The following is a 25978-nucleotide window of genomic DNA, read 5'->3' on the forward strand; positions in this document are numbered from 1 at the left end:
GGGGGTGAGCGCGGGCGGGCGGCCGGTGCCGGTGCCAGCGGCGCCTCGGCGCGGCACGATGTGAGCGGGGCCGCCGAGCCGCGGCGGCCGGTGCGGAGGGCAGCGGGACGGCGGAGCCGCGCGGGCGGCCATGCCCTTCTGAGCCGCGCAGGATGTTCGGGCTGGAGCAGTTCGAGCCGCAGATGAGCAGCCGGAGCGCCGGGCAGGGGGAGCGGGGCTTCGGCCAGCCCGGACTGAGCATGAGCGCGCACTTCAAGGCGCCGGCCTTCCCCGGCGGCGGCCCGGCGGCTGCAGCGGCGGTGGACCCGGCCCTGGGCGCGCTGGGCGAGCCGCCCCTCCTGGGCATGAACATGAGCCTGGCCGGCGACGCGTACGGCTTCCCGGGCCGTGGCCCCGCCGAGCTGCACGGCGGCGGCATGCAGCCACCGGTGCACGGCTTCTTCGGCGGGCAGCAGCCGCACGGCGGCCACGGCGGCGCCCACCACCCCCACCAGCACCACCCGCACTTCGGCGGCAACTTCGGGCCCGACCCCGGCGCCTCCTGCGTGCACGGCGGCCGGCTCCTGGGCTACAGCGGCGCGCTGGGCGGGCAGACGGCGTTCGCCGACGGCTACGAGCACATGGCCGAGAGCCAGGGCGCCGAGGGCTTCGGACAGCAGCGCCCCGGGAACCTGCCCGACTTCCAGCACCACAGCGCCGGCGCCTCCAGCCACGCCGTGCCGGCGCCCTGCCTGCCCCTCGACCAGTCCCCGAACCGCGCCGCCTCCTTCCACGGGCTGCCGGCGGCCGGCTCCTCCGAGCCCCACGGCCTGGAGCAGCGGCGGCTCCCCGCGCAGGGCGGCGTGGACTCTCTGGAATACAATTACCCCGGCGATGGCCCCGCCGGGCACTTCGAGCTGCCCGTCTTCTCGCCGTCGGAGCCCGAGGGGCAGCTGCCGCACTACGGAGGCGGGCGGCAGGTGCCAGCGGGCGGCAGCTACGCGGGGACACCCTCCCTGCCCCGGGCACCGGGCATGGCCGTGGCCAAGGCGCACCCGCCGCAGCAGCACGGCGTCTTCTTCGAGCGCTTTGGGGGGGCGCGGAAGATATCCGCCAGCCTGGAGCCGGGGGCCAGCACCAGGCACCCGTTGATGCAGCAGCAGCAGCAGCAGCCGCCACAGCCGCAGCAGCCACCGGGCTTGCTGGCCAGACAGAACTCCTGCCCGCCAGCCATCCCTAGGCAACAGCAAACAGAAGCCAATGCTCCCAACCCCAACTTGCAGGACAATGGGCCAATAATGCAGAACCAGCATGCACAGTTTGAATACCCTATTCACAGACTGGAGAACAGGAATATGCATCCCTACACCGACCCCGTGTTTAATATGCAGCACCCTCCTCCACAACAGCCACCAAATCAAAGACTGCAGCACTTCGATGCCCCCTACGTGAGCGTCGCCAAGAGGCCGCGGTTCGACTTCCCCAGCAACCCCGGCGTCGAGCGCTGTGCCTCCTGGGGCGGCAGCATGCACGGCCCTGCCATGGAGAGCCACCTCTCCCCGTCGGCCTACCCTGGCCTGCCGGGCGAGTTCACCCCACCGGCGCCAGAGGCCTTCGGGGGGCCACTGCCACACGGTGGCCCCGAGCACCCGGCGCTGGCGCAGCGCCAGAACGCAGCCCTGGTGATGAAGCAGATGGCCTCGCGCAGCCAGCAGCGCCTGCGGCCACCCAGCCTGCAGCAGCTGGGGCACCACGGTGAGGTGGGCCCGCCCAGTGGCCTGCCCCCGCCGGCCTTCGAGCGTGAGGCTGGCAGTGGCCGTGGCTTTGACCCGCCGGCACCGCACCTGGCCCCTGACAGTGCCTGGTTTGCAGGGCCGCCACCACCTGGGGAGCTGCTCCCGCGACGCATGGCAGCGCCAGGGCTGCCGGCCGAAGCGGCCCCCCATGAGCTGGGCCTGCAGCCGGGCGGTGCGGCTGTGCTCTTCCGACCGGGCGCTGGCGGGCTGGGGCTGCAAGAGCCGCTGCGGATGGCAGGCGAGGGGCCAGCGCAGGCCCTGCCCTCACCTGGTGTCCACCCGCCCTTCGCACCTGCCATGGGTGGCCTCTCGCAGCTGCAGTCGCCGGGTGGTGGTGTGTCGCTACCCAATGCCCCTGCTGAGCGACGTGGCCCTGCTGACTTTGCCGCCCAGCCAGGCTTCCCCTTTGGGGCAGCCGCACGGCAGCCAGCGGCCCACGGTGCTGCGCCCACCCTCAGCGCCTCGCCGGGTGCCTATCCGCCACCCCCGCCTGAGTTCCCCCCGCCGCCGCCACCGCGGCCTGCCGCCAGCAAGCTGGGTGCCCTCTCGCTGGGCTCCTTCAGCAAGCCGGCCAGCAAGGACAACGTCTTCGGGCAGAGCTGCCTGGCCGCCCTCTCCACTGCCTGTCAGAACATGATCGCCAGCCTGGGTGCCCCCAACCTCAACGTCACCTTCAACAAGAAGAGCCCGGCTGAGGCCAAGCGCAAGCTCAGCCAGGCTGAGCCTGACCCGCCGCCATCAGCTGCCCCGGACTATTTCCCAGCAGGACCGCCGGCAGGCGGGGGCAGCGCGGGCAAGGCGGCAGGTGCTGCCCCGCTGCTGCCTGCCGAGAGCAGCCTCTCGCCCGGCTACGCGCTGGAGCCGGCGGCCAGCGGCGAGGGGAAGGCGGGCGGCGGGCGGGGGCGGGGCCGCCGGAAACGGGACAGTGGGCACGTCAGCCCCGGCACCTTCTTCGAGAAGTTCTCAGCCACAGAGGGCAGCGGGGCTGGCGTCAGCCCGGGGCAGCCGGCGCCACCAGCTGCGGGGGCCCCGCCAGGGGCTGCAGGCACGGAGCGTGGAGGGGGCACCCCGCATGACAAGCCCCTGACCTCACCCTCCTGGGGCAAGGGTGGCGAGCTTCTGCTGGGGGAGCAGCCCGACCTCATGTCGTCGTTGGACAGTGGTATCCAGAGCGTGACCAAGTCGGATGGCAGCTCCCCGCACGTGGACTTTCCTGACGAGGTCAGCACCAGCTACGGCAATGAAGACGAGGTGTCCTCCAGCTCCGACAACACCGTCTCCAAGCCCACCCGCAGCCCGCTGCTAGGCGGCTCGCCCAAGCTGCCCCGCGGGGAGCATGCACTTCTCAACGGACAGAAGCCCCTGGCCCTCGGCCTCCTCAATACATCTACCTCGACCCCTGACAGCTATGGGCTCAGCACCACAGCTGGCGCCCACCCTGGCACACCGGGCATGGAGCAGGTGCGGACCCCCACGAGCACCTCAGCCCAGGATGAGATCCACCCTCTGGAGATCCTGCAGGCGCAGATCCAGCTCCAGCGGCAGCAGTTCAGCATCTCGGAAGACCAGCCCTTGGGGCTGAAGAGCAAAAAGGGGGAGTGCACAGGGCAGAATGGGGACAGTGACCTGAGCAGTTGTTGCTCAGAGGGCGTTAAGGGTGCCATGAGCACGATTGACCTGGACTCCCTGATGGCGGAGCACAACTCCACCTGGTACCTGCCTGGCGAGAAGGCCCTGATGGAAGGGCAGGAGGAGGACAAGCCCATGGTGCCGTGGGAGAAGCCCAAGCCCCCGAACCCCAGCAAAGAAGGTATCTGTTGCCCTGCGCGGGTTCCCATGGGGGGAGACCCTGGGCTGCTCTCAGGGCAGGGGAGGTGGTGGGGCTCTGGTCCCTGGACATGGGGCATGCACCGGCCCCAGACCCACTCTGCCTCTTGTGGGAGCCGGGGTAGGTGCTGGGCGCTTTCTGGCACCAAGGCTGCTGGATAGCGGTGCTGGGGGTGGCTGAGCTGATGGAGGGGACGAAGCGCCTGCTGCCCCTTGGAGACCGGCCGGCGCTGAGTGTGGTGGGACTTGGGTGACTCGTTGCCCCTCGGGTGACGGCCCTGAGTGCGGTGTCCTGTGCCACCAGCTCTGTCCCCACCGGCTGCCTGGCATGCCCAGGGGGTCCCAGGGGTGCTGGGGAGAGGGGCTCATGGCAGAGCTCCGACCGCACTCTGAGGTGCAGGGTGCTGAGGAGAGGGGCTCATGGCGGCGCCCCGTTGTGCTGCTGGGCACAGGGTGCTGAGGAGAGGGCTCCCTGCAGAGCCCTGTGCCTGCCGTCCTTTCCTGCAAACTGTTAGAGAATCTTTCCTAAGCTGTGAAAGCATGTACTTGTTCGTGGTGTTCTCCCGCCAGTTTCAGGTATTTTCCTGCATGTGTTAACAGCCTGGTAGCAGTGTGATATTAAGCTAAGAGGCTCTTGGCATTTGTTTTATTATTAAAAAGTAAATTTAAAATAAGCTTCTGGGTCTGGTATAAAACTTGCATAGTTGACATATGCTTAATTTCGACATTAGTTGTCAGTTTGGATCCTTCCCCATGTCCAGAGGGCATTGTAATTCTTGAAGCTCTGAAAAAAATACATTAATGGAAAACTCTCTAATATAAAAGCTGTTTAGGCTAAAGATAATTATGGATTCAATTGGTTTCTATTTTATCTTATCAAATACATATTTTTTAAGCTGCCTGACTATATGTGAATATTACAATAGATGGACATGCATTTACCTGCTGTGTGAATGCACTCAGGTGATTTCTTGATGTGCTATAAGTACACGTGCATAATTTACGCAGTATAAACTCATTATGTGAGCCGAGGAAAGTTGTTGTTTGGTACTACTTGTGTAGCTGGGAATTATTTTCATTATGCCTAGTCCTACAGACTGACTTTTTTTAGTATAATGTGCTTAGTAATTTCACTAAGAAAGGTATTAGGAAAATCAAAAGGGAGCTGAGGTGGTTTGAAAACTCATCAATTTCCTACTCCTAGTTCTGGTTGGCTTTCCAGCTTTGGCTTTCTGAAGCGTGAATCCTAGCCCCCACTGTTTGTCTCTTTGTTCATGTTTAATGCCCAGCTCAGGAGACTCTCATTTGAAGCGGGAGTGTTTAGCATGCACAGCAGACTGTAGGAAGCCCATCAGCATTCTCCATGCTTCACCCAGGCAAGGACATAAATTGGTTTGTTTGGGGCCTTTCTTTTCCATTTTTAAATGGAGTTGCACACAGCATCCTTCCTGGCCCCTTCTCTTTTATTGTTTCTTGTACACAACATCTAGATCTGACTGGATCAATAGCTAGTTAGCACAAATCACAGTTCCTGTCAGTTCTACCTTGGCAGACTCGAACACATATATACATTCTCTCACAACTCACACACACACACCCCTCCCTCTGTCATGTGTACACCCTCCCTCTCAGACACACACATGCACATAATATGCATATGTACAGATATGAACATTTACACACTGTGCTACACTAAAAAATAGATTTTAAAAGAGCAGCTTATTCCATAGATCTTAATTTCATGGAATAAAAAATAAAAGAAAAAATCCTAATAATCCTAACAAAGCAATGAATAGTCTGTGCATTTATTAAAAGTGTAATTTGGCTTAGAATTATGTATATTTCATGTATCTGTGTCATATGGAGTGTTGCCTTCTTTAACAGCACTCCTACGTTCACTTTGATCATCACTATTCTTAGTAACATCTAGTGAAATAAGTAATTGCTTTCTGGTCGCGATAACCACAATGTTGCTGTTAAAACAGTTCATCACTTGGAAGGAAAACCATTTAATCAGTGTTCCTATATAAGGATATGTTTTAGTATTTCAGAGCGTAAGCACAAAATAACGAACCAGTTTTACAACAATGGATAGAGGCACTCATTTTGTTTTACACTTGAGTCACTTGAAGGATTTGAATGGACTGGTACTTTGGATGAGGAAATTCATTTACACTGGTAGAGAATTTACCATAACTCTTGTTGGAAGTGATAAAGATACAATAGGTGAGATAAAATAGGCCATTCTCTTTGGTTAGTAGAAATAATTTGACTTTACGTTACCATACACTTGAATGTTTGAAACTGTGTTTAAGAAAGGGCTTTATTTTTCTAGTGACTGAGATTTTAAACCATTCTGGTCAACGGAGATTTGCATCGATGGTATTTTTTCGAGCAGTTCCCTGTTGTACACAGGTAGGATGAATACGCAGGTTTCAGACAGCACTCTTCCAAGTTCCAAGCGGTTGCTAAATGTGCTAAATACTACACTGGAGGAGTGTTTACCGTGGAACACGTTTTGTAATACTGTGCAATATTATTAAGGGTGAAATTAGTCGTTAGACTTAACTTCCCTAACCAACACACATGCATTGTTGGTGGGCTATTTCATTAGACCTACTGTGATGGGAGAGAAAATGTTCTGTAATTTAGTCGTAGCATGAAGCTGTTGTGGTGCGTGTTGATTCCTCTGTGGGCTCAGGGAGGGGTGGAAGAAAGGCTCAGACCGGTGTGAATGACCAGGTTTTACCGTGGCAGAGCGCTGAATTCAGCGTGCCGCCTTCTTGCTGCTCCTCTCTGTAGGAGTGGAGTGTGCATGTGAGAGGGATTTAAGGCTCTGTTCTACTGGAGGGATATTTTTGTAATTAACGAGCTCTCTAAAACCCAGCAAAAACCAGGAATGTTTTGAATATTCCATTAATACCTGGCTTATGGATGGAAACAAGTTGTTTGAGTTGCTTTAATAACCGTTCACATTCCTTATAATTCATCTCTTTTTCATACTCATAGTGGTATTAAAATGATTTGCTAATACCTAGCAACCTATCTGAGTTTTACAGGTAGATGACAACAGTTAACAGCATTTCAGACACCTGTGCTGTAGATGACTGTGTAGTATGTATACACGTATTATTTAATAACAGCCTTTAGCGAGTTCTGTGTATATGTCTGCATTTTTCTTCTGAATTTAACTTAGTGGTGACTGGTCATTGCTTTTCACTGAAAAGCAGTTTTCAATAAGGAATTTTCTCTAAGATATAGTATCTTGTACTAACATGTGCTATGTGAAGAGGCTGTTTGTTTGTTTTTCACCAAAAATACATTATAAAATATCTTGCTTTCCTCTGCCATGCAGCTAGAGCTAGAAGTGAAATGTGACAATATTCAGTGTAGAGAGGTCATGTTGACTTCCAATACCGTAGCTCTGACTAACAAAGAATAACGAGATCAAATTCATGTAAAAACCTAGCACTAGTGTAATGGGTTTCTGCTCTGCCTGGTTTGACTGAGCCAGAACAATTTTCCTTCAGTGACATGTTGATTAGTATTCTCCAGGAACCCAGTAATTAGGTTCTACTGGGCTTTCGGCTTTAGTCTTTAATTGAAATTTTGAAGGTCCCATACTGCATGTGTCAGGTGAAGACATTAAAATGTAACCTAGAACCAAGCAGGTTGACTGGAAAAAATAAGAATATAGTCAGATATTCTGTGGCCATTGCACTACTCTGTCTGTGCTGATGTGCAAGTGTGGTGCAGCATATTTTAGATACTATCCTCTAGTTTTTGTAAATATTTCATCATAATACCGAACCTACCATTTGAATGAGCCAGCAGGCCAAAACTGTTGAAGAAGCAGGATGTAACATTTGTAAATTACTACCAAATATATTAACAAAGGACAGATTTGGTCCAGATGCAGCTATGAGCCTTTGTTTTCTTTCTTTTCCTAGTATGTTCTGTTGTGTGCTTTTATTTTAAATACAGCCGAATTCTTTGAGAGCTTTTACCAAGGAAGTAGGTTTGTTTACTGGGACTGAGTTTGTTGGACCTCTTGTGATGTATTTCAAACACTTAAATATCGTTTCAAGCAATATACGATTTGAAACAGAATTATACCATAGTAAGGATTGTTGGAAATGAGTTCATTGACTAAGCTCAGTGCACTTTGCAGCGATGAATCTGTGATTCCTGATGATGCTTTGTTTGCTTTAAAGAGCTGTTTAAATGTACACCAGGAATTTTAACTTAGTGAAAAAAATGCTATTACATTTGCCAAGAAGTTATGCGATACATTCCACAGATATGAAATACACATCTTTAATAAATGATCTGGATTAGCAGGAAGACTTGTGAGGAAAAAATACTCCCATTGCATATTGTATAAAAGATTTCAGTGTGCATTAGGTTTGGGTTTAATATGTTTTTTTTTAAACTCTTCTGATCTATTAAAAAAAAACAAGAGGTTGCTTCTGATTGACCTGGTTTCATTTGGGTGACAGTAGTACTCTAATGTTTCCATGTCTACTTTGACAAGCTATAATTTTTAATATTTTCTTACAAGAAAATGGTCCTGTTTAGAAACATTTTGTTTTATTTATTTATTTATTTTTTAAATAAATATTTTGCAGCACTGTACTTACAGACTTTTCTGGCAAATATTAGAGAAGGCAAGGGTAGAGTTTTCAGTATTACTTGCTATTGCTGCTATAATGCACTAAAATATTTAATGCAGAAGGTGTGTGAATTTATTGTGATTTCAGTTACTACCGTAGCCACTCTATTTGCCTTTACATCTGTCTATCCGTCTCCGGACTGTCTACTTGCATTTGGATTAATGCACATCACAAATTCGGTTTGCACCATGATACTTTCTTTTAATGAAGTCTGCTATTTTATGATGGCATGTTTTGTTGTGAAATTAGTTTTAACGGGGATGTTTTGTACATGTTAAGTGTGAGAGCATGCATGACATTTGGGGGATATATTTCTTGAAATTAGTGTGTGTATATGTTTTAGTTCTTTACCTATGATGAAAAAAGAGATGGATTAGACTTTATATGTATCTATGAGCATAGGTCAGAGCACAGATTTATTCTGATCTATGATGTATTGCTTAATGTCTGCTCTTCATTTTTAACATGAGATAGCTGTTTTTTTAACAATGATCTAGTGCAACGCTGTGCTATAAAACCATAAATAATTTTGCATAAATGCATAAAATTTATTAATAGTCAATACCTGCAAATACAGCTTGTTGTTGCTTATATAGAGCAAATGATAAGGCATTAAACAGTCTAACCTAAAATTATATAGACTGTCTTTATTTGTAACAGTTGACTCCCTTCTGCAACGTTCAGTATGAGGTTTTGGTATGGCAATATGTCTTTATGTGGCCATATAAAATTTTAGTACTAGACAAATTACTGTACATTTCTAGTCTCAGGTTTCCTGTGTATTTCTTTTAAATGGGAGTATACACAGAAAAAGTGAATCCAGCTCTAAAATGAATCTTCAGGTGGCCCAATATATGTTTTTTGTTGTTGTTTTGTTTGTTTGTTTGTTTTTCCATACAAAATTTACCAAAATATCAGGAACAGTTTAATTATGTAATTGCTAGCACAAATATAGAATATCAAAAGTGACCAGTTAAATTGCATTTAGTGGGATTCTTCCCTTTTTGTTACTAGGATAAAATATATCGTTCTTACCATGTTTCAGGCTGGCGTGCTTCATATGCAAAAGGCATAGATAATTAATTTCAGACTCAAAGTACATATCTATAGCAGGCCTTTGCTCCAGCCAGTAGCAAGCTTTCTGTCAAAGTATTCATTTTTCTTTCTCCTCCATTGAAAAATCTGAATCCCTTGAAAATAACAAAATTTGCATCTGCAAATGTATGCTTTTATTTTATGGGATGTTTTTAAGATGGAGGTGGGTTTTTTTAGGTATATAGAATTACTCATTTCATTTATTTGAGCGCTGTTGTTAAGAGAGAGCTTCCGTTTATGAGTATATTTAGGACATGGCTTGCTTCTCCATTTCCTCATCAGTAAGTTTTTGGGCAAGGGACAGAGCAGGGCACCTTCTAGAAATTAAATAGGTGAAGCTGTGTAATTTCCCAGGAATTCAAGGTCCACCATGGCTTTCTTCATCTTGGTTAGAATTTTCAGCTTTTAAAATGTAAACTGTTTTTTTCTCTGTTTCGTAGATAGACCCAATTTGCACATGGTGTTAATGTGACTGGCTTATGTAAAAATACCGATATTCTTTGCAGTTAGCTGCTTTTCCTTTGCAAAACATGTTTTTGTTGATGCAGTTAAAACATTACTAATTATTAGTGACCTTTTTTAATGCAAAGATTTATTATTATTATTATTATTTTACAAATTTAAATATGGATTATGTGCCAATGTTTCCGAGTCAAATACTTTTTAAATTTAAAGAGGAGAATTGAACAGCTGGATGTCTAATCCATTAATTTTTACAAGCTGACTTTCGTAATACTTCAAAGAGAACATCCTATGTGACACTGCTTTGCAGCTCCCCTCCTCAACGCCCATTCTTCTGGCCTCTCCCCCAGCGCTTTCCTCTAACCCTTCATATACAGCTCATCTCCTTGCAAATGACAAAAGCATATGTATGTGGGGAATGCATTTTCCTTAGTTGATGTAATTAGTTGTATGACTTGATGATCCAGAAATGTATTCTCTATAAAGTGTTGTACTTTCTCTCTATATACTGATGCAAAAAATATCTAATTTTTTTTTTTTTTTTTTTTTTTTTTTTTTTTTTCCTAGTAGCTTTCCCCCCTTATTTATTTTTCTATGGCAGCACAAGTGTTTGTGTTGAGCAGCCTTGCATTTTGGGCTGGTGTGTTTCAAGTGATTCTGTGAAGACACCTTAAATCTGGAATGTATCCCTTTCAGCTGGTTCTGACCCATGCCAGCCATTTTTAAATATGAGTTTACAAAGTTTCGTCTGGCCTCAATTATATAGTAACTGTTCATTATATCTTAGGATTTCATTCCCTAATGTGCATACATTGGTCAATGGTAGCTCCTGAAAACGAACCATTTCTTGTCTACATGCTTAACTTGTGCTGTGTCTTTAGTTGCATAAGTCTTGTGTGTTTGTTTTTACTTTTAGCAGTCTATTTGTGTCTGTTTGGTATTTTAGCATAAAAATGCATGACACTGTGTTGTCTAATTTTTTATTAGCTTTTGAGGTTTGCCTGAAGAAGCTTTTTTTTTGTTTGTTTGTTTTTGTAAGCAGAAATCTGGTTATGTTTAAGTGCTGCAGTGATAGATTTTTACATTAAAATAAATACAATTTATTTGAGAGTAAACACAGAAACAACACATGTATGAGCTCTGAAGAGCTCTGCTAGTTCCTCACTACAGAATGTTGTATTAGAGACTGTGCTACAGCCTTTCTCTAGTGGCTGGTTTGCCTGACCTTTTGGATATATCTTTTTCTGTGTGGAGCCTTTAAAAGATGAGATGAGGAAACTGAGTTGCTGCCTTTTTTCTTTTTACTCTCTTAGCTTGAATTCTGACTGCTGGGCCTTTAGGACTTGACATTCTTGATCACAGAAAAACCTTTAATCAGTCAGCAGTTGTGAAAGTGTGTGGGTTTTTTTGTTTGTTTGTTTTTGTGGTAAAATATATTTCTTAGAGTTAAGCCTGCATTTAATTAATTTTGTGAATTAGTATTCACAAAATACTAGAAAGCATTTGTATTGCTAATAGAAAGATCATCCTGAGGCTGAGGAAGCATAGTTAATTGAAAAAGCAGCCATTTGTAAAGTGAGGAAAATCTTAAAACACTTCATACCCTAATTAAGAATATACTCCTAATTTAAAATTGAAAATTTTAATTTGCAGTGTGAAGCAGGTACATGGAAAAAAACCTGGAAACAGTTCTATCCTTCCTTTCTCCTCAACCTCCCCAAAGGCAAGTTAAAAAGAATGGCACAACTTTTTTTTTTTTTTTTTTTTTTTTTTTTTTTAATACCCTGAAGCTATTTTGCTATGAAGATATAAATTGATTTATTAGCATAGGAAATGGAGGCTGGACTAAGATTGTTATCCAGTCCGAATTTTAGAACCTCCTTCCTACAGAAATCTCCCCCCTCCCCTTTTTAAAAAAAATTATATAATCTTCTCTTATCGTGGCATTTTAAAGCTTTATGGTCTTGGATAAGAGACCTCATAAAAAGCATGTGATGACAGTGGATGATATCTGAAAAACAGAAATGCAAATCAATGCCAGCAAGGGCTGTGTCCCCAGGGACCCTGTGTCCGCGTTCCCTCCCAGCCGCTGCTGGAGGTGATGCTCCCGATTGTCTGTGAGGTTAAAGCAGGCGGAGAGAGTCTGTGTGAGTGTTCCTGTCTCTTGGCTAGATGGCACAGTTGGTCAAGTCATTACCATTGCACTTATGGATGCTTGGGTATATGTTTGATTTAGATCACCGTGGAGTATATATTGAGGTCCCACTCTATTATTATTTTTATTATTTAAGATCATATGTATTGCACCATAAGCTGACACGGAGCTTTATGCCATACTTCAGAAGCCTAGGAGACATTCCCACTGCTCAAGCTTTACAGCCCAAGCCTGATGAAACGGAGATGCTGCGCAGCGGGTGCCTCCCAGCGCCCGCTGCCCCTGCGCGGCCGCGGAGCCCCGGGGGCTGTGGGGCCGCAGGCGGTGCCTGGGCGGGCCGGCGGGGCCAGGGCGCGCGGCCGGGCGGTGCGGCAGCGAGCGGCGTGGCGCGGCCGGGGCTGCCCTCGCAGGGTGCGCGGAAGCAGCGTGCCTCAGGAAGGAGCGGGGAGCGTCTGGTCGACTTGGTAGTCTGAGTGCTGGGTCACTTGCAATTTCCTCTATTGCGTTCGGCGGTGGGAAGGGCGCGGCGGTGCTGCCCTCCTCGGTGGGGTAATTCTTCTCCCCTGGAAAAAAGAGAGACGGCAACTATGGTTCTTGTGATACAGTGTGAGAATGTAATAACCTAAATACATTTCTCAGTCTGAGCAACAGGAAAAAGAAACTGACATAATGTGAGTTTTCACCTCCTCCAGAAACCTAGGGATAGAAGAATCATGGGTGTTTCTTTTCTCCTCTCTCTTCTGGGATGAGGGAAGAGGAAGATCTTCCCCCCTGCCAATACATGTGCTTTGATGACTTGCTATAGCTTGTAAGTAACGGCAGCACGGCATCACCTCATTTCTTGTGGTATAATCCTGTAGTTGTCCTGATGTCATACTGCTAAAAAAAGGACATCTCTTAGATGTGTAAGGCAGTTGGATGACTTTTTACATTTAATGTTATAGGTATTTTTGATCTGACTCATTTGTTTTACTAATTTTTATTCGTTCTAGAATGATGCACTGATTTTTTTAAATTATTTTTTTTTGTGCAATCTGAAGAATAGCCTACTTCCAGACCAAATAGTATTTTAAAAGCAGGGAAATAATAGAATTGTGCCTATTGTTTGTATTCTACCCCCACCTCACCCCCCAAAGGAATTCCACAGTAATCATAATGAAAATTGCCACAATCTATGAAACAATAATTCTGTAACACTTTAAAAAATAGTGTTATCATTCAAAGTGCAAAGCAGCTGGTATTTTATGATGGAACGGACTTTATTGTTGCTGGATATAGGGTCAAACACTTGCAACACATTCTTGATTTAAACAAACCAAAAGTACAAGTGCTTTTTTGAAGATAAAATCAGTATGCTTTTAAATTATTTTGTATTATTTTATTTATTTATTTATTTATTTTATGTTGGATACTGTAGTTCCCTTCTTTAAATATAGATACATGCTGTTCTTTTTATGCTAGGAGAAAAAGCTAGCATCCCAGCTCCAGTTGCTCTCTATACAAGTTCTTAAGTTTTAGAGGCAGAGGGAAAGGTAGGACTTCTTCAAGTGCAATTAAGATCTCATATTAGGAATTTTGAGATAGGAAGAAGAGAGAGGGGGATGGAGGGAGAGAGAGAGAGAGTGGCTAGCAAGTGACTTCTTCATTCTGGTTCTTTTTTATTGTTTTCAGTCAATGTTTTATACCATATTTTTTTAATTCATTGTAACTGTCTGCAAAATGGATGTGTATTCAGATGGCTCAAAAACAGCACTAGGAGACTGTGGCAATTATCACATGAAAATCTATGGTGAACTCAGCAGTAACCTCAGTTATTTGGTTAACCTTTAAACTCTGCATGCAAAATAGTACTACATGTTATATGATAAAATCATTTGTTCTGTAGATTAAGCAAGTTAATATACTGAATTCCTGATTTTTCTTACTTTAACGGAGGTACTTGGGAAAAATGAAGAAATTAATTTGCTGCTTCTAGATTTTTCTGGACTGTAGGGAAGGTTTGTTGTAGTCTGTGGTCAAAACTCTCTGATAAGAGCTCATCAAAGTGCAGCCTGAAATTCTTGCTGCAGGTATAGTACTGTGAATCTTGTTTTTATGGGCTGACAAACTTTTGCTTTTAAAACATTTTTGTTTGTTTGTTTGTTTTAAACAAACCAATTAAGTTTTATTCCAAGTAATTATCCAAATTCTCCTGTATTCCTGAGTGATTCAAAAGTAGATTAAAAAGACTCTTCCTTGAATCAGACGTATGAACTTCAAGTGCTGGAAAAACATACAGTTGAGAGATTGTGATATAATTACATTTTTATGTCTACCTATTAAGCATAATGAAGGATTGGTTGTTGGCCTTAAATTTGGAAATTGCTTACTGTAAAGCTTAAAACAGAAGTGGATTCCTGTAATTACTGCTTTGCAGTGAGAAGTATGGCTAGGTAAAGGGAATAAAAGCTATTCATTGTTATTCATTGTCCAGTTGTATTTCCATAACTGTTTCACTTCTATATATCTGTTTTGAAGGGTAAAATTATTTGTTATACTAATTTTCAAAAATAAGCTAAAAGAAGTCAACATGGGAAGAATGAGGTGAAGAATATCAAATGAAGAACAATTAGAAAATACATAACTTTTACTTCTTTTGTGAGCCCTGGTACATTATTTACGGAGTCATTTTGTTTATTAAACACAAGGCCAGTATGCTATTTTGTTTTGTGCTTACTTGAGTTTGAGATACTTGATGATAAAAATTTTTTAAATTTCAGATTTTAATTTTATGTTCACCCTTAATTGTACCAGATGAGGCAAACCTAGTCAAACATTGTCCAGTCAGTTTGAGTCTTTCATTTTTCCTTGGGTTTATTCTTTTTACCTGATGGCAATTTATCAGGCAAATTTGGACCCTAGTGTCAATTGCTTGAATTTAGTGTTTAGATTATACCCAATTTGAAATTGTATGGAACTATTTATAGTGAGAAGTGAGCATTTGTTTATGATGATAAAAATATTTTCATTTCTTTTTTTTTTTTTTTTTTTTTTTTTTTTCCATTGTATGTTCTAGTAAATAGTATAACTCAGAATATTCCTGTGCAGTTTTTCAAAGTAATCACACAGCACCATTTTACTCTTTGCATATGTTTGGGATTCTGCTACATTGAAGAGGAGCTGTTTGTGATCCATGCATGGAAGAAGAGAAAGACCAAGCCTTCTCTTGTTCCTTAGAAAAAAATACCTAAACTACAGCCTTTTTCCTCTCCCTGTCTAAAACACGGCTTACATCATTAAGGATTTTTTTTTCCCTCTCCTTTGGCTACCATCTTTTAACATGTATTTTACTTGCATTTTCCCTCCTTTTTGTGGAGCTTCTCTTGGAACCTGCTTTAGGGAGTTGTATTTTAAATGTTTTTGAAGACCGCTCCTGCTTTCCACAGTGGTCTGGCCCAAATAGAAATGTGAAAAGTTCCCATTACTGAGCTGTAAAAGAATATTGTAAATGGGTTATGCAGGAAAAAAAACCATTTAGATAAAAATGCAATTTTCCCTTTCACACACACTGCTAAGAATTAATAGCACATTCTTTCTAAATGGGTACTTCTATATTATATTTTCACCTTAATGAAATTCTTTCCGAAACAGGAGTGTTTCATTTAAAATTTTAGAGCAAAATTGATCTGTCTTTAATTCTCAGTACTTCTCTCTCTCTCCCCCACCCCCCCCCCGCCCCACCCCCCTTCACTTAAATCTCGCTGAAAAGGCTATTATAGACTCTGTTGGAACTTTCTGGAAAATACCCAGCAGGTTCACAGGTGTCTTTCAGACAGTATCAAAATTTGACTCTCCCTTCCCTTCACAGGATTCAAGTTACGGGGCATTTCTTACCCGCATCTCGATTCGTGATTTTTGATCGAGCGATGCGTATGCCACCCGTCTCTTGTTGGCTGTTACTTGGCCTGTGTCCGTGAAGCAGTGGTGACAATAATGTGTTGCTTCCAAGTCATTTTTTGCAAGAAGTACTGCAAAAGAGAGGACTACACAAACCGAAGGTTGCATTCTGCTTGGTGGTCTCTGTTGGGAAATGCTCCATCACTTCAGCACCCCTAAAGCAGAGGCAGCGTGTTTGAGTGCATTGTTACCTAACAGCACAAATTAATGTTCTGCTAAAACAGTGTTTTCTTTGCATACATGACTTTAATACAAGCCTTCGCTCTAGAAAGCAGGTAACTGCCTAACACGGCAGACGAGAGGGAGGGGTGCCTAGTGGCAGCACAAGGCGGGTGCTTGCCAGGCTGTCCCGCGTGCAGCCTGCCCCGATAGTGGTGGGACAGCCGTGGGAACTGGTCTCAGCAGGACACAGGGGCTGGAGGTTTCACACAGTGTGGAGGTGTAAGCATGTAGCTAATTTCAGGTGACAGTAATTTCTTTCCATCTGCAGTGTTAGCATTTCCGTGCTGTTTTCTTTTTAGAGCAATTATATCACGAACAGGCCCCGATGTATTGCTGTCACTGACTCTGGCTTCATGCAGTCATGGGTCATTAGCTTGCACATGTGAAAGCCAAGGTATTTTTTCTTCCTTCTGACAGCTTTTCCTTGGATTAGAAGGAGCAGCTCTCTGATACGAGTGAGTAGCGGCGATTCTTCCATTGATGCAGGTATCCGTAAGACAAGCAAGTGCATTTGGGGTATAGCAGTCTTACCAGCCAGTATGCAGTCATGTCATGAACAGCCAGTCTCAAGAGATAGAAAACCAAAGCATATGATATGATCATGCTTTTAAACTGTTTCCTTTTTAAGAGTTTTAATATAATGGCGGGAACAACCTTTATTGTAGGAATAGGACTAACAGAAAGATGCCTCCTTCAAGCAGCTTTAATTGCTGAGTTGCAGTGGGAAAAACACTTTTGTTAAATAAACCGTTTGGTGTTCTCGTAGTATTAGTAAAATGGTTCCTAGGTATAAACAATACTTGTAGTGATGAAGACATGGATAGAGTTGATATACCTGAATACCACCATGTTCAAAATAAAAATGTACTTTGACAGTAACACAAACTGCTTATGACAAACTGCTCTTGGAGGGACTTTTTGCTTGGGATATCCTCCAAAATGTGAAATACAGGAAAAACATAAGGAAACATCTTGTAAAGCCACTGTAGAGCACTTGTCCATAATACTGCTTGAAAATGTAATTTTGGACACCTTAGTTGAAACCAAAATCTAGCTGGACTATTGCAGGCATCCTGTATTGAGATTTTAATGGCTTTTTTTTTTTTTCCTCGATTTTTCTTCCCTGCTTGTGTTTATAGGGCCTGCTCCTGTGTAACTGCGGTCAGTGAAAATACTGGTGTTGACTTAAATGTTAAGTAAACACAATCAAAGAAGAAAACAGTGTTTGTGTGAACCCATATTTGTTAGTTTGTTTTGAAAGTCAGGCTGGAACTGCAAAGTAAACAGTCTTGAAAATGATCTTAAGCATTTGTCACCAGGGTGAGTCTAGTGTCCAAGAGGTCAAAATATGCCCAATCACCACCTACATGCATTTCAAACAAAAGAGTGGTAGGATTTGGTTTTGATGCAGAGGCAGCTAGTCCTTTGACAAATTTTGAATTTATTTTTATTTATCTATTTATTTATTTATCTATTTATTTATGGGTGGACAGCAGTGTTTTATTCAAAACCATATGCCTTTTTTAAAGTCAATAGGAAGTAAATTTGCGCATGCTGCAGGGACAAAGAAGTTCCTCGCTCTGTCTGCTAACAGTCGTGTACTCATTCAGACTTGCTCTTTGCCACCTGAGGAAGGTTGTGACATCATTACGTTGTCCTATGTTTTGTGCATAGAGTTTGCATGGGAACAACCTGCTTCAATAGGTTCCTCCTCCCCCCCCCCCCACCCCACTTGTGGATTGCTGGGAAATGGATCACAAAACTCTGGAGTATGTTGTTCAAAATGTATTTTCAAGCTTCCTTAACAAGTATCAGTTTGTGCACTCCAAATTGGAAGCATTTGCAACTTTCAATTTGTGTTGCTACATTACTGAAGTGACCTCGTATTGTTTTGTTTCCTTTCTGACTCTTGTTCCTAACACTGAACTTAATACAAATACTGTTTTTAAAAGGAGTGTTTATAGTCAATGAGTCTTTGACTACTTACAGTAGTTTTCTGATAGCCTTCCAGTCAAAGATGAAAAAAATACTATACTTTTTATTATATGGGTTACATAATAGCTATTTATTCAGTCACAAAATTTCTCTTTTATGATTCACTTTTTGTGAATCATGGTAGTTCAGTGAAGATTTTAAATCATGATTTTTACTGCCAAATATGCAATTCTCCGGAAGCAATGTTGAAAATTTAAATATTTCAGTGTAGTTATTTGCAACTCACCAGTTTTGTATTAATAGAAGATTGGTTCTTGAGTTTTTGTGTAAAATTAAATGTACCCCCCCCAAAAAGAAAGATCGCTCAAATTAACTCTTGACAACAAATATTTCTGAATAGTTTGTCTGCTTTCTCATTTGTTGTACTTGAAAATGTATAGTGTTACACCGAGCGCTATTTTTTATTATTATACAGAGTAGATCTGGAATCCTGATGAATTCTGAGTTCTTATTTTGCTTTGGGGCAAAACCACATGCAAATGCAGAGCCTTGATTATCTGCCATTCAGTAAACACGACTGTGCGGCACTACTCCCCCTGCTCTTGAGGTGAAAAAAAATCACTACTAAGCCAGAGTGTCTCGGTCTTGTGCAGCCATTTTATTTTTAGGATGTTGGAGTCTTAGAAGGAAAAAGAAATAGAACTAGCCAAACTACCGGCTGCTCCCAGACTTCTGTTGGTGAGTTTTGCTGCTGTAGGACAAAAGTGCCTGCCATTAAAAGTGTTTGCTACCCTTTTGTGAACAGTTAACTGTTGAAGGAACTCTGCTTGATTCCACTATAGGTATGAATTTCTTACGTGTCACTTTTTTTTTTTTTCCTCTGTTGGTGCTAATTGTACCTGGCACGCACGCTGCATAATAAGTTGTACATTTAAACATTAGTTGTTACAGTAAAATTCTTAATGGCGATTGTTTGTTTGCGTTTTAAATAGAAACAACAACAACAAAAACACTTCTCATCTTCCAAGTCACTCCTGTTAAAATAATTTTCTCTTTGAACATGTCAGGATTCTGTCTTTGATTATATACTGGCTTGTCTCTTGTCATTCTATAATGATTTTTTTTGATAGAAAGACATTTTTCAGTTCATCACAGTTCATCCTCAATCCCAGTAGTTTTTTTGTTTTGTTTTGTTTTGTTTTTTTTAAGAGACAATCTATATTAGGTGTATAAGAATGTAGATAGTCAAGAAAATAACGGGTTTTGATTTTATATTTTCCTGTGATTTTTATCAAAATCCTATGTGATATATAGCTTCCTTTTACAATTTGAAAGTGCACTTTCAAAATAGCCCTTTCTTCGACTCTCCTTTTTGCCTTTGAATGAGAAATCATTTCAAATTTTTCTTCCTCATTTTCATTTCTGTTTTGATGATTTACACTACACAAAATTCTCAGTAATTCTACCACCAGTTTATTTAGATTTATAAAAGTTTGGGAAAATAAGAGAAGGAAAAGGTGGGTTTAGAAGACTACATAATGCTCATTCTGTTACTAAATGGATGCGGAAAATGTTTTTTTTTCTACTTTGTGTACTGCTATTCTCTGAAGCTGGAAAAGCCTTAGAAAACTAATGTTGGAAAAGAAAATGGGAGGAGATTAGTGATTGAAAAGGTATTAACACTCATTTTTGTGCTTGCTGAGAAAAAGGAAAAGAGGAAAGGATGAATGATCGTGGCCGACTTTTAAAAATACATGTGAAAATTAAAAAACATTTGGAAAGGGGAGTGGGCTGGTGATGTGTGGTAACACCATTCTCTCAGCAGCTCTGCTGTTCAGCATCACTGCTCTCTGCTGTCTGCTGTGTGGGAGTGTGGAGGCATGGCTCCAGCTATGCCGCTCCAGTGACTTTGAGGCCGGTTGGCTTGTTTGCTTGCTTGCTTTCAAGGTGTCTGTCTGGCCTCGGGGCTGAGCGCTCTGCCACCAGACCCTGCCTTTTCTGCTCTCCGTGGAGGGCTTGTTCGAAGCAGGGCAAGTACTCGCTGAGGCTGCTGCCACCAGAAGCTGTTTTCTGTTTTGCGTGGGGTGTGCCGGTGGTCTGTCCCTTTCCCTGGGGACATGAGGTTACCTGAGGGCCGTGACTGGGCATGTTGCAGGTCTCTGGCAGGGCAGGGCACTGGGAGCCGGGCTCCTTGCTGCCCCTGCCACGCATCCACTCACAGGGAAGGGGCTGGCGCGCGGAGACGCGCCGCTTGTTCGGCCTGGCGCCTTAAGCTGTGGTGTGACGTTCATGATAAAATCAGAGGGCAGGGGACTTCTGAAAGGGTGGGCTCTCGGCTAGGACCTCCTGAGCCTTCCAGAACAAAGTGAAAGCACATGCGCAGTAGTTGGGGTTCCGCATTTCAGCCTTGCACGGATGAAATCATTTTGGTCTGTGTGTATGCAAAAGTTCTTCCATCACTGAGTGATGTTGATGGCACAGCGTAGTGGGAAAACTGGATGAAAATGGGGTTGGTAGAGCTGCATCAAGCAGTGAACAGCTTCGTCCCTTGGGAAGTGTTTCTACAGAAATGGCAGCAGACCCAAAGCCTGGGCAGCGTCTAGAGGCCAGTATCTGGTCGCTGCGTGCATGTGCACTTACAGTAGGGTATTGTACAGATGCACTACTTAATGTGTATATGTTTTCAAAGTGTTAAATACAACTAAATCAAAAGATAACCTCTGTTAAGGTTTGCCTATTTGATTTCATTTGATAGAATTCTTTGCTGTAGTGTTTGTAAATCTTAGACTTTTTTTTGAACAGGAGCTCTCTTCCCTTGTGTTTTGTAAGGAAAGAGCTAAAAAGAACTCACTGTATCTTTAAACGTATGGATCCTCAAAACCTCCCTAGGAAGAAGAAGGGGGAAGGGACCCTTTCAGGATTAATTAAACAGAGATGTCTTGCCAGTAGACTTCAGGGTTTTACTGATAAACACCAGCCCATCACCCATGTCTGGTGGTGGCTGCTATTATTTAATCATAGCTATTAAAAGAAATCTGAGAAATCTTTCCTTTCTCCTCCTCCTGTCTTCCATTTATCTGTCCTCCCAACCTGTTTGTTTGTGTATGGTTAAGTTTTCTGTGCCAGTGAGAAGCAGAGTGGAAATGTCAGGGGTCAGGCTGCAGGCAGGCAGGGGAGCAGTCAGCCCAGCTTCAGCTGCAGTCTTTGACTTTCTGAGAAATCTGAGATATGTTCCAGGCAAGATTAACTCTTTGCAGCACAGCTGCCTTGCTGTGCCTGAAGAATATGAGTGAAGATGGGTATGTTAAGAAATTGGTTTCAGTCTCTGTCGTGCGTATATCCTTGTAGTTTAATTGGTGATGGGTGCTATTGCTTTCATTTCATTCACCCTCTTATCTAAGACGAGCAGGCCTAAAATTTCATCTGTCTTGGCAGCTGTGCATCTGGAAGATGAGGCTGCATGGATACAAACCTGAGAAGGAAGGAGGATAGAATAATTTATTGCAGTGCTATTATGGATACCTGTTTCTCAGCGTATTTTCCAGGAAACAAAGCATTCATCCACAAAGGGTGTGATACTTCTTTTTGAAGACACCTTTTTGAGTAGAGGCATGACTCGGAGCTTGCCACTCAGAAGATATCAAAAAAAAGATTCCAAATGCTCTTGTCTTCAGAATAACCAGGGCAGAATTTGGACCATTTAGCCTAGTATCCCATGTGCTTTAAGATATTTGTTGTACAGAGTGCTAAATGTGCAACAGCCCTAGCTGATGGAGAAGTGACAGTTGGAGTTTGATGAGTTTTGGTTGTGTGACTCATGTGGCACTACCTGCATCTCACCCTGCCTGTGCAAATGAAACGTGAGTCAGCTGAGGGTGGAAATTTTTGTTTGTTTGTTGCCTTCCCTGCCTTTGTATTACAGTAGTGAACTGGGGTTCTTAAAATCTAAGTCTTGCCTGGTTTGACAGCAACAAAGTGCAAACAGTGCCCTGTTTGAGACAGTTACAGGTAAAGAGTAGAGGTAGTCCTTACACATTGGCTAGTAGCTTCTTCATATTTATCTTTATTTCCGTAGCAATGTTGTTCCTTTAGAACTTGCACATATTGAACAAATGGGCCTTTATGCAGGGAGCAGGATGTGCAGGAGGGCGTGAAGGGACCGTCATCCCTGATGAGTGCTGGAGTTGTGTTTGTGAACAAAGTCTTTTCACAAAGGGGTCTTGGTCTAGCTGCTTTGTTTCTGATCTTATGAAGGTGTCTGTAAGCTTTAAACTTCTTGGAGACCTTCTGCATGGGAAAGCTACTTGCTGTTGTCTAATTAGCATGCACCCATGAGATTATTCTGTGCTACATAACCACTTTTTATAGGGGTGATGAATAGTCCACCGCAAATTTCTTTGTTTTAACTTATGTGAGTTAAGTAATGTTATCATTTGTGTCTGGAAGAATGAGGCCATTTGTGCTAGCATTCATCTCTGAATGGCTCCCTGCCAGGCCTAGAGCATATCGGGCTGCAGGGATGTTTCTGTTTTCTCTTTCACCATTTGTGCTGTGCCTCTGCAAGTCCACAGCTCAGCAGTGGGTGAAATAGATGCTGCTTTCTCTACGTGTACTTATACAAGAGCATTCTGTGTTCATGTCACTTCATGCTATTTGCATACTGTATTTGCTTTAAACTTACTTTCCTCCACTGGTTCTCTGTTAACTTAGTTAATGTAAAGTCATGCTGCTTGGCTGAGCCTTGAGGAAAGAGCTTTACTGAGTCTGTAGATTTTTCTTCTGGAGGCTGAGTGATCAAGGAAAAACCTGGGACCCTCCCTTCCAGTGTCTGTGCTTCTGTAATAAAAGTTGTAAAAGAAAGCGCTGTTCAGCTAATATATTACTCCTAAGTGTCAGGATATCTGGTTGTCACTGTGATGTTAGATTCTAGATTAGCCCCCGTGAGAGCTGTTAAAAAAATTCAGGGATCTTGTGTACAAATCTTCACTTAAATTGAACAATTCAACATCTTATTGTCCTACTTGATAGACTGCTATCGTGTCATCTAGAAACCAGCTTTTGTTTCCATCTTAGTGCTGAGTGTTTGTAGGCATGGCCAAGGTAAGACCAAGATTTATCCAAATCAAAATCCATATTATGAGCAGTTTTAACAGATAGCTAGAGTTGCATAAGGGGCACAAATGAACTGCAGTTTCTCATTTGCTACTCCTATATAGATTCCCCCTCACAGTGAGATATGCAGAAACTTTAGGTTTGAAGATGAGACTGTCCATATTGTATTGTATTGGCCCATTTTGTTGATTTACTGGCTTCTGAAACTTTAAAGTTAACTTTGAGTTGAAGCAGTGAAAGTCTGTCTATCCACGACTTTGTTCCTTGAACAGCTGTTTGCTCCTGATTTGTTTCTATTCTGAGAATGTCATGAACACTCTCCACCATGAGGGACAATTGGAAGAAAAAGATGAGCTCATGTTTTTCTTATCCTAATAGTGACACTTATAGGCTTCCCTAAGAAAGCCAGGTTTCTTTGTGTTGTATTTTTTAAGGTAAATTTCCTTCACTGCCATTTCTCCTTCACATGGTTGTGTATTTCTTTTATCTGATGATTTTTTTTGTTTTATTTTTCCTCCAGATATATTTACTTAAAAAAAAAAAAAAAATGCTGTTCAAACAAACCTTCATCCTCCATCAGGTTTATGACCTCCAGCTGAATCAACATATCTTTCTGCTGCTTTATGGAATATTTCTGAATACACTAAATCCATTATTTGGCAACAACATTTCCATCTCTTTTTGCTGCCAAAATCATATGTTGGATATACCAGAATTTGAGATTTTTCTGTTGTAGAAAACTTTTGAATCTTGTTGAACAAACTCAGGCTTTTTTTCCTTTTTGAATTACTTTTCTTAGACTATTTAGAAATTGCCCATAAATTACTAGGAATTTGCAAATCCCAATTTGAAAACGATTGTTTTTGGAGTGGTACATCTGTGCCTTCTGTGTTCATTGGCACAGAGTGGGCTGGGTGGCTTCCATCTCTGATGTGTGTATCTGCAGATTCTTAGGGTGAGACTCAGGCTTTGTTCTTAGGTCTCTGGTCCTGTTTTATTCTTACTCAGTGATGAAAGTGCTTGAACTCCTTTTGATTTTAGGGAAGCTGTTTCCCAAGGTCTCCTCTTATAGGCCACTACTTCCAAAACCAACAAGCAGCAGCTGGAGGTGTCCTAAAGGGGAATGAGATGTATTTCAAGGTAACGCTATAAATAAATGGGATGAAATAGATAAAGATCCTGGATGCTGTTTCTTCTAGCTTACTTCTTAGCCTTTGGTAAACTACAGTTGTATTTTCACAAATATCCTTGAGCTCGTGTGGTTTAACCCAGAGTGTTAATGCACATTATCACCATTTCTTCGTGTGCAAGAGCCTCAGATGTGTGAGGCCCCTGGGAGCGATTGACTTTGCCTGTGGCAGTTTTGTGTTATGGTCTCTCGTAATTGTGAATTATAGATACGGCAGAGGCACTTCCAGGAGCTGCAGGCAAAACTGGGGAGAAGATGGGAGGAACTGAAGGATGAACCTCTTGTAGCAGCTGGAGGACTCTAGATGCCCCTGCCCTGGCAGCCAAGCTGGATGCAGATCTGACTTTGGGATATGAGAATATTGCTTCTGTTGATTTCTTTGGGAACAAAATGACTACATATGTAAAAGGCTTCATCCAACTGTATCTAAGCCTTCTCCTCACAATAGATTGATAATATTTCAGAGACAAATTCCTTTTTTTTCCCTCACTAGGCTAACAAGTACTCATTTAATTTGCATCCTGAGACTAAGCGACCACAAACAAAGTTCTTTGAAGGGAATCTTCCTCTTTCATTTTGTTTTCACTTCATTTAAGGAAAATAGAGATTTCCATGTATAATTTGCAGGGCTTAAATATCCTACTTAGTGTTGTCATTTCTATTTCTTTCTCCCAGCAATTATGTAGAAGCTCTTGCACAAATCTGATGAGAGAAAGCTGGAATTTACATGTTTCTTCCTCTGTTTCACTCTGTGCATAATCACCATCTATTCATTGCCTTTACAAACTCCATTAATACACCCACTTTCCTTGCCTGTGTGAGTGGGCATTTTAATGCTATTTTTGGAAGCCTGTTCTGTCTATTGAAACTCATTTTGGGCTGAAGGTAATATTAGTACTTTTGACCTGTATGTCCTCAAGAAGAAATGAGCTTCAGCAAAACTTACGATACCACTGATTATTGAATGAGTTGACTGTTAAAGTAAATATTGTTCTTTCAGTTACCATCCCCTGGCTAAGGTTCAAGTTAGATGGTGCAGCCAGCAGAGTGAAGCTCAGACCAAACTCAGAGACATTTTTTTGTTATTTAACATGCATTAATAAGTTCTGTCATAACGGGGGGAAAACAACTCATAGGTCTGTAAAACCTGGTTACAGGCCACAGGTTGGATCACCACCTGATGACAGTTCAGAGCTTTCCTGTGACCGACAGTGAGCTCCCAGGTGCTTTGACTGGTGGTGGACAGTTCAGCTGTGCCTCCTAGAGAGGGCAGGTCTGGGTGGTAATCCAGTGCATGGAAATTGCAGGCATTAGTCACCATTAATCGGCTTAGTTCCTTGTTAAATGTCAAGGTGGCAGTTTAATGCAGAACATGTAAGTAGAGTTTATTTCAATTTTGGTCTGTCCTGAAATAATACTAAACAATGTCCAGGAATTGGGTTTAGTTAATTCCGTGTGTATTTAACAATTCTGGCTGACTTTTGTGCAGACAGAAATTTCTCACTCAAGATTTTATGCAAAACCTTTTATTTGCTCATGCGTTCTGTCTGTCAAGAGATGGATTTCACATGGTCTGGAGTTGTGCATAAAGCTGCCA

General features: G+C 43.5%; 1 protein-coding gene across 3 annotated transcripts in view; it reads left to right on the forward strand.

Annotated features, from left to right (window-relative positions):
* The first annotated feature begins 50 nt into the window (after positions 1 to 50).
* Positions 51 to 25978, forward strand: part of MN1 (MN1 proto-oncogene, transcriptional regulator) — a 108967-nt gene continuing 83039 nt past the window's right edge. For all 3 annotated transcript variants that reach the window (XM_035340156.1, XM_035340157.1, XM_035340155.1), the window contains exon 1: positions 51 to 3585. In XM_035340156.1, coding sequence (XP_035196047.1) covers positions 153 to 3585 — 3433 coding nt within the window. In that variant the 5' untranslated portion in view covers positions 51 to 152. The remainder of the gene's footprint in view (positions 3586 to 25978) is intronic.

Source organism: Oxyura jamaicensis, chromosome 15, assembly GCF_011077185.1.
Source record: "Oxyura jamaicensis isolate SHBP4307 breed ruddy duck chromosome 15, BPBGC_Ojam_1.0, whole genome shotgun sequence".
NCBI classification, from domain to species: Eukaryota; Metazoa; Chordata; class Aves; order Anseriformes; family Anatidae; genus Oxyura; species Oxyura jamaicensis.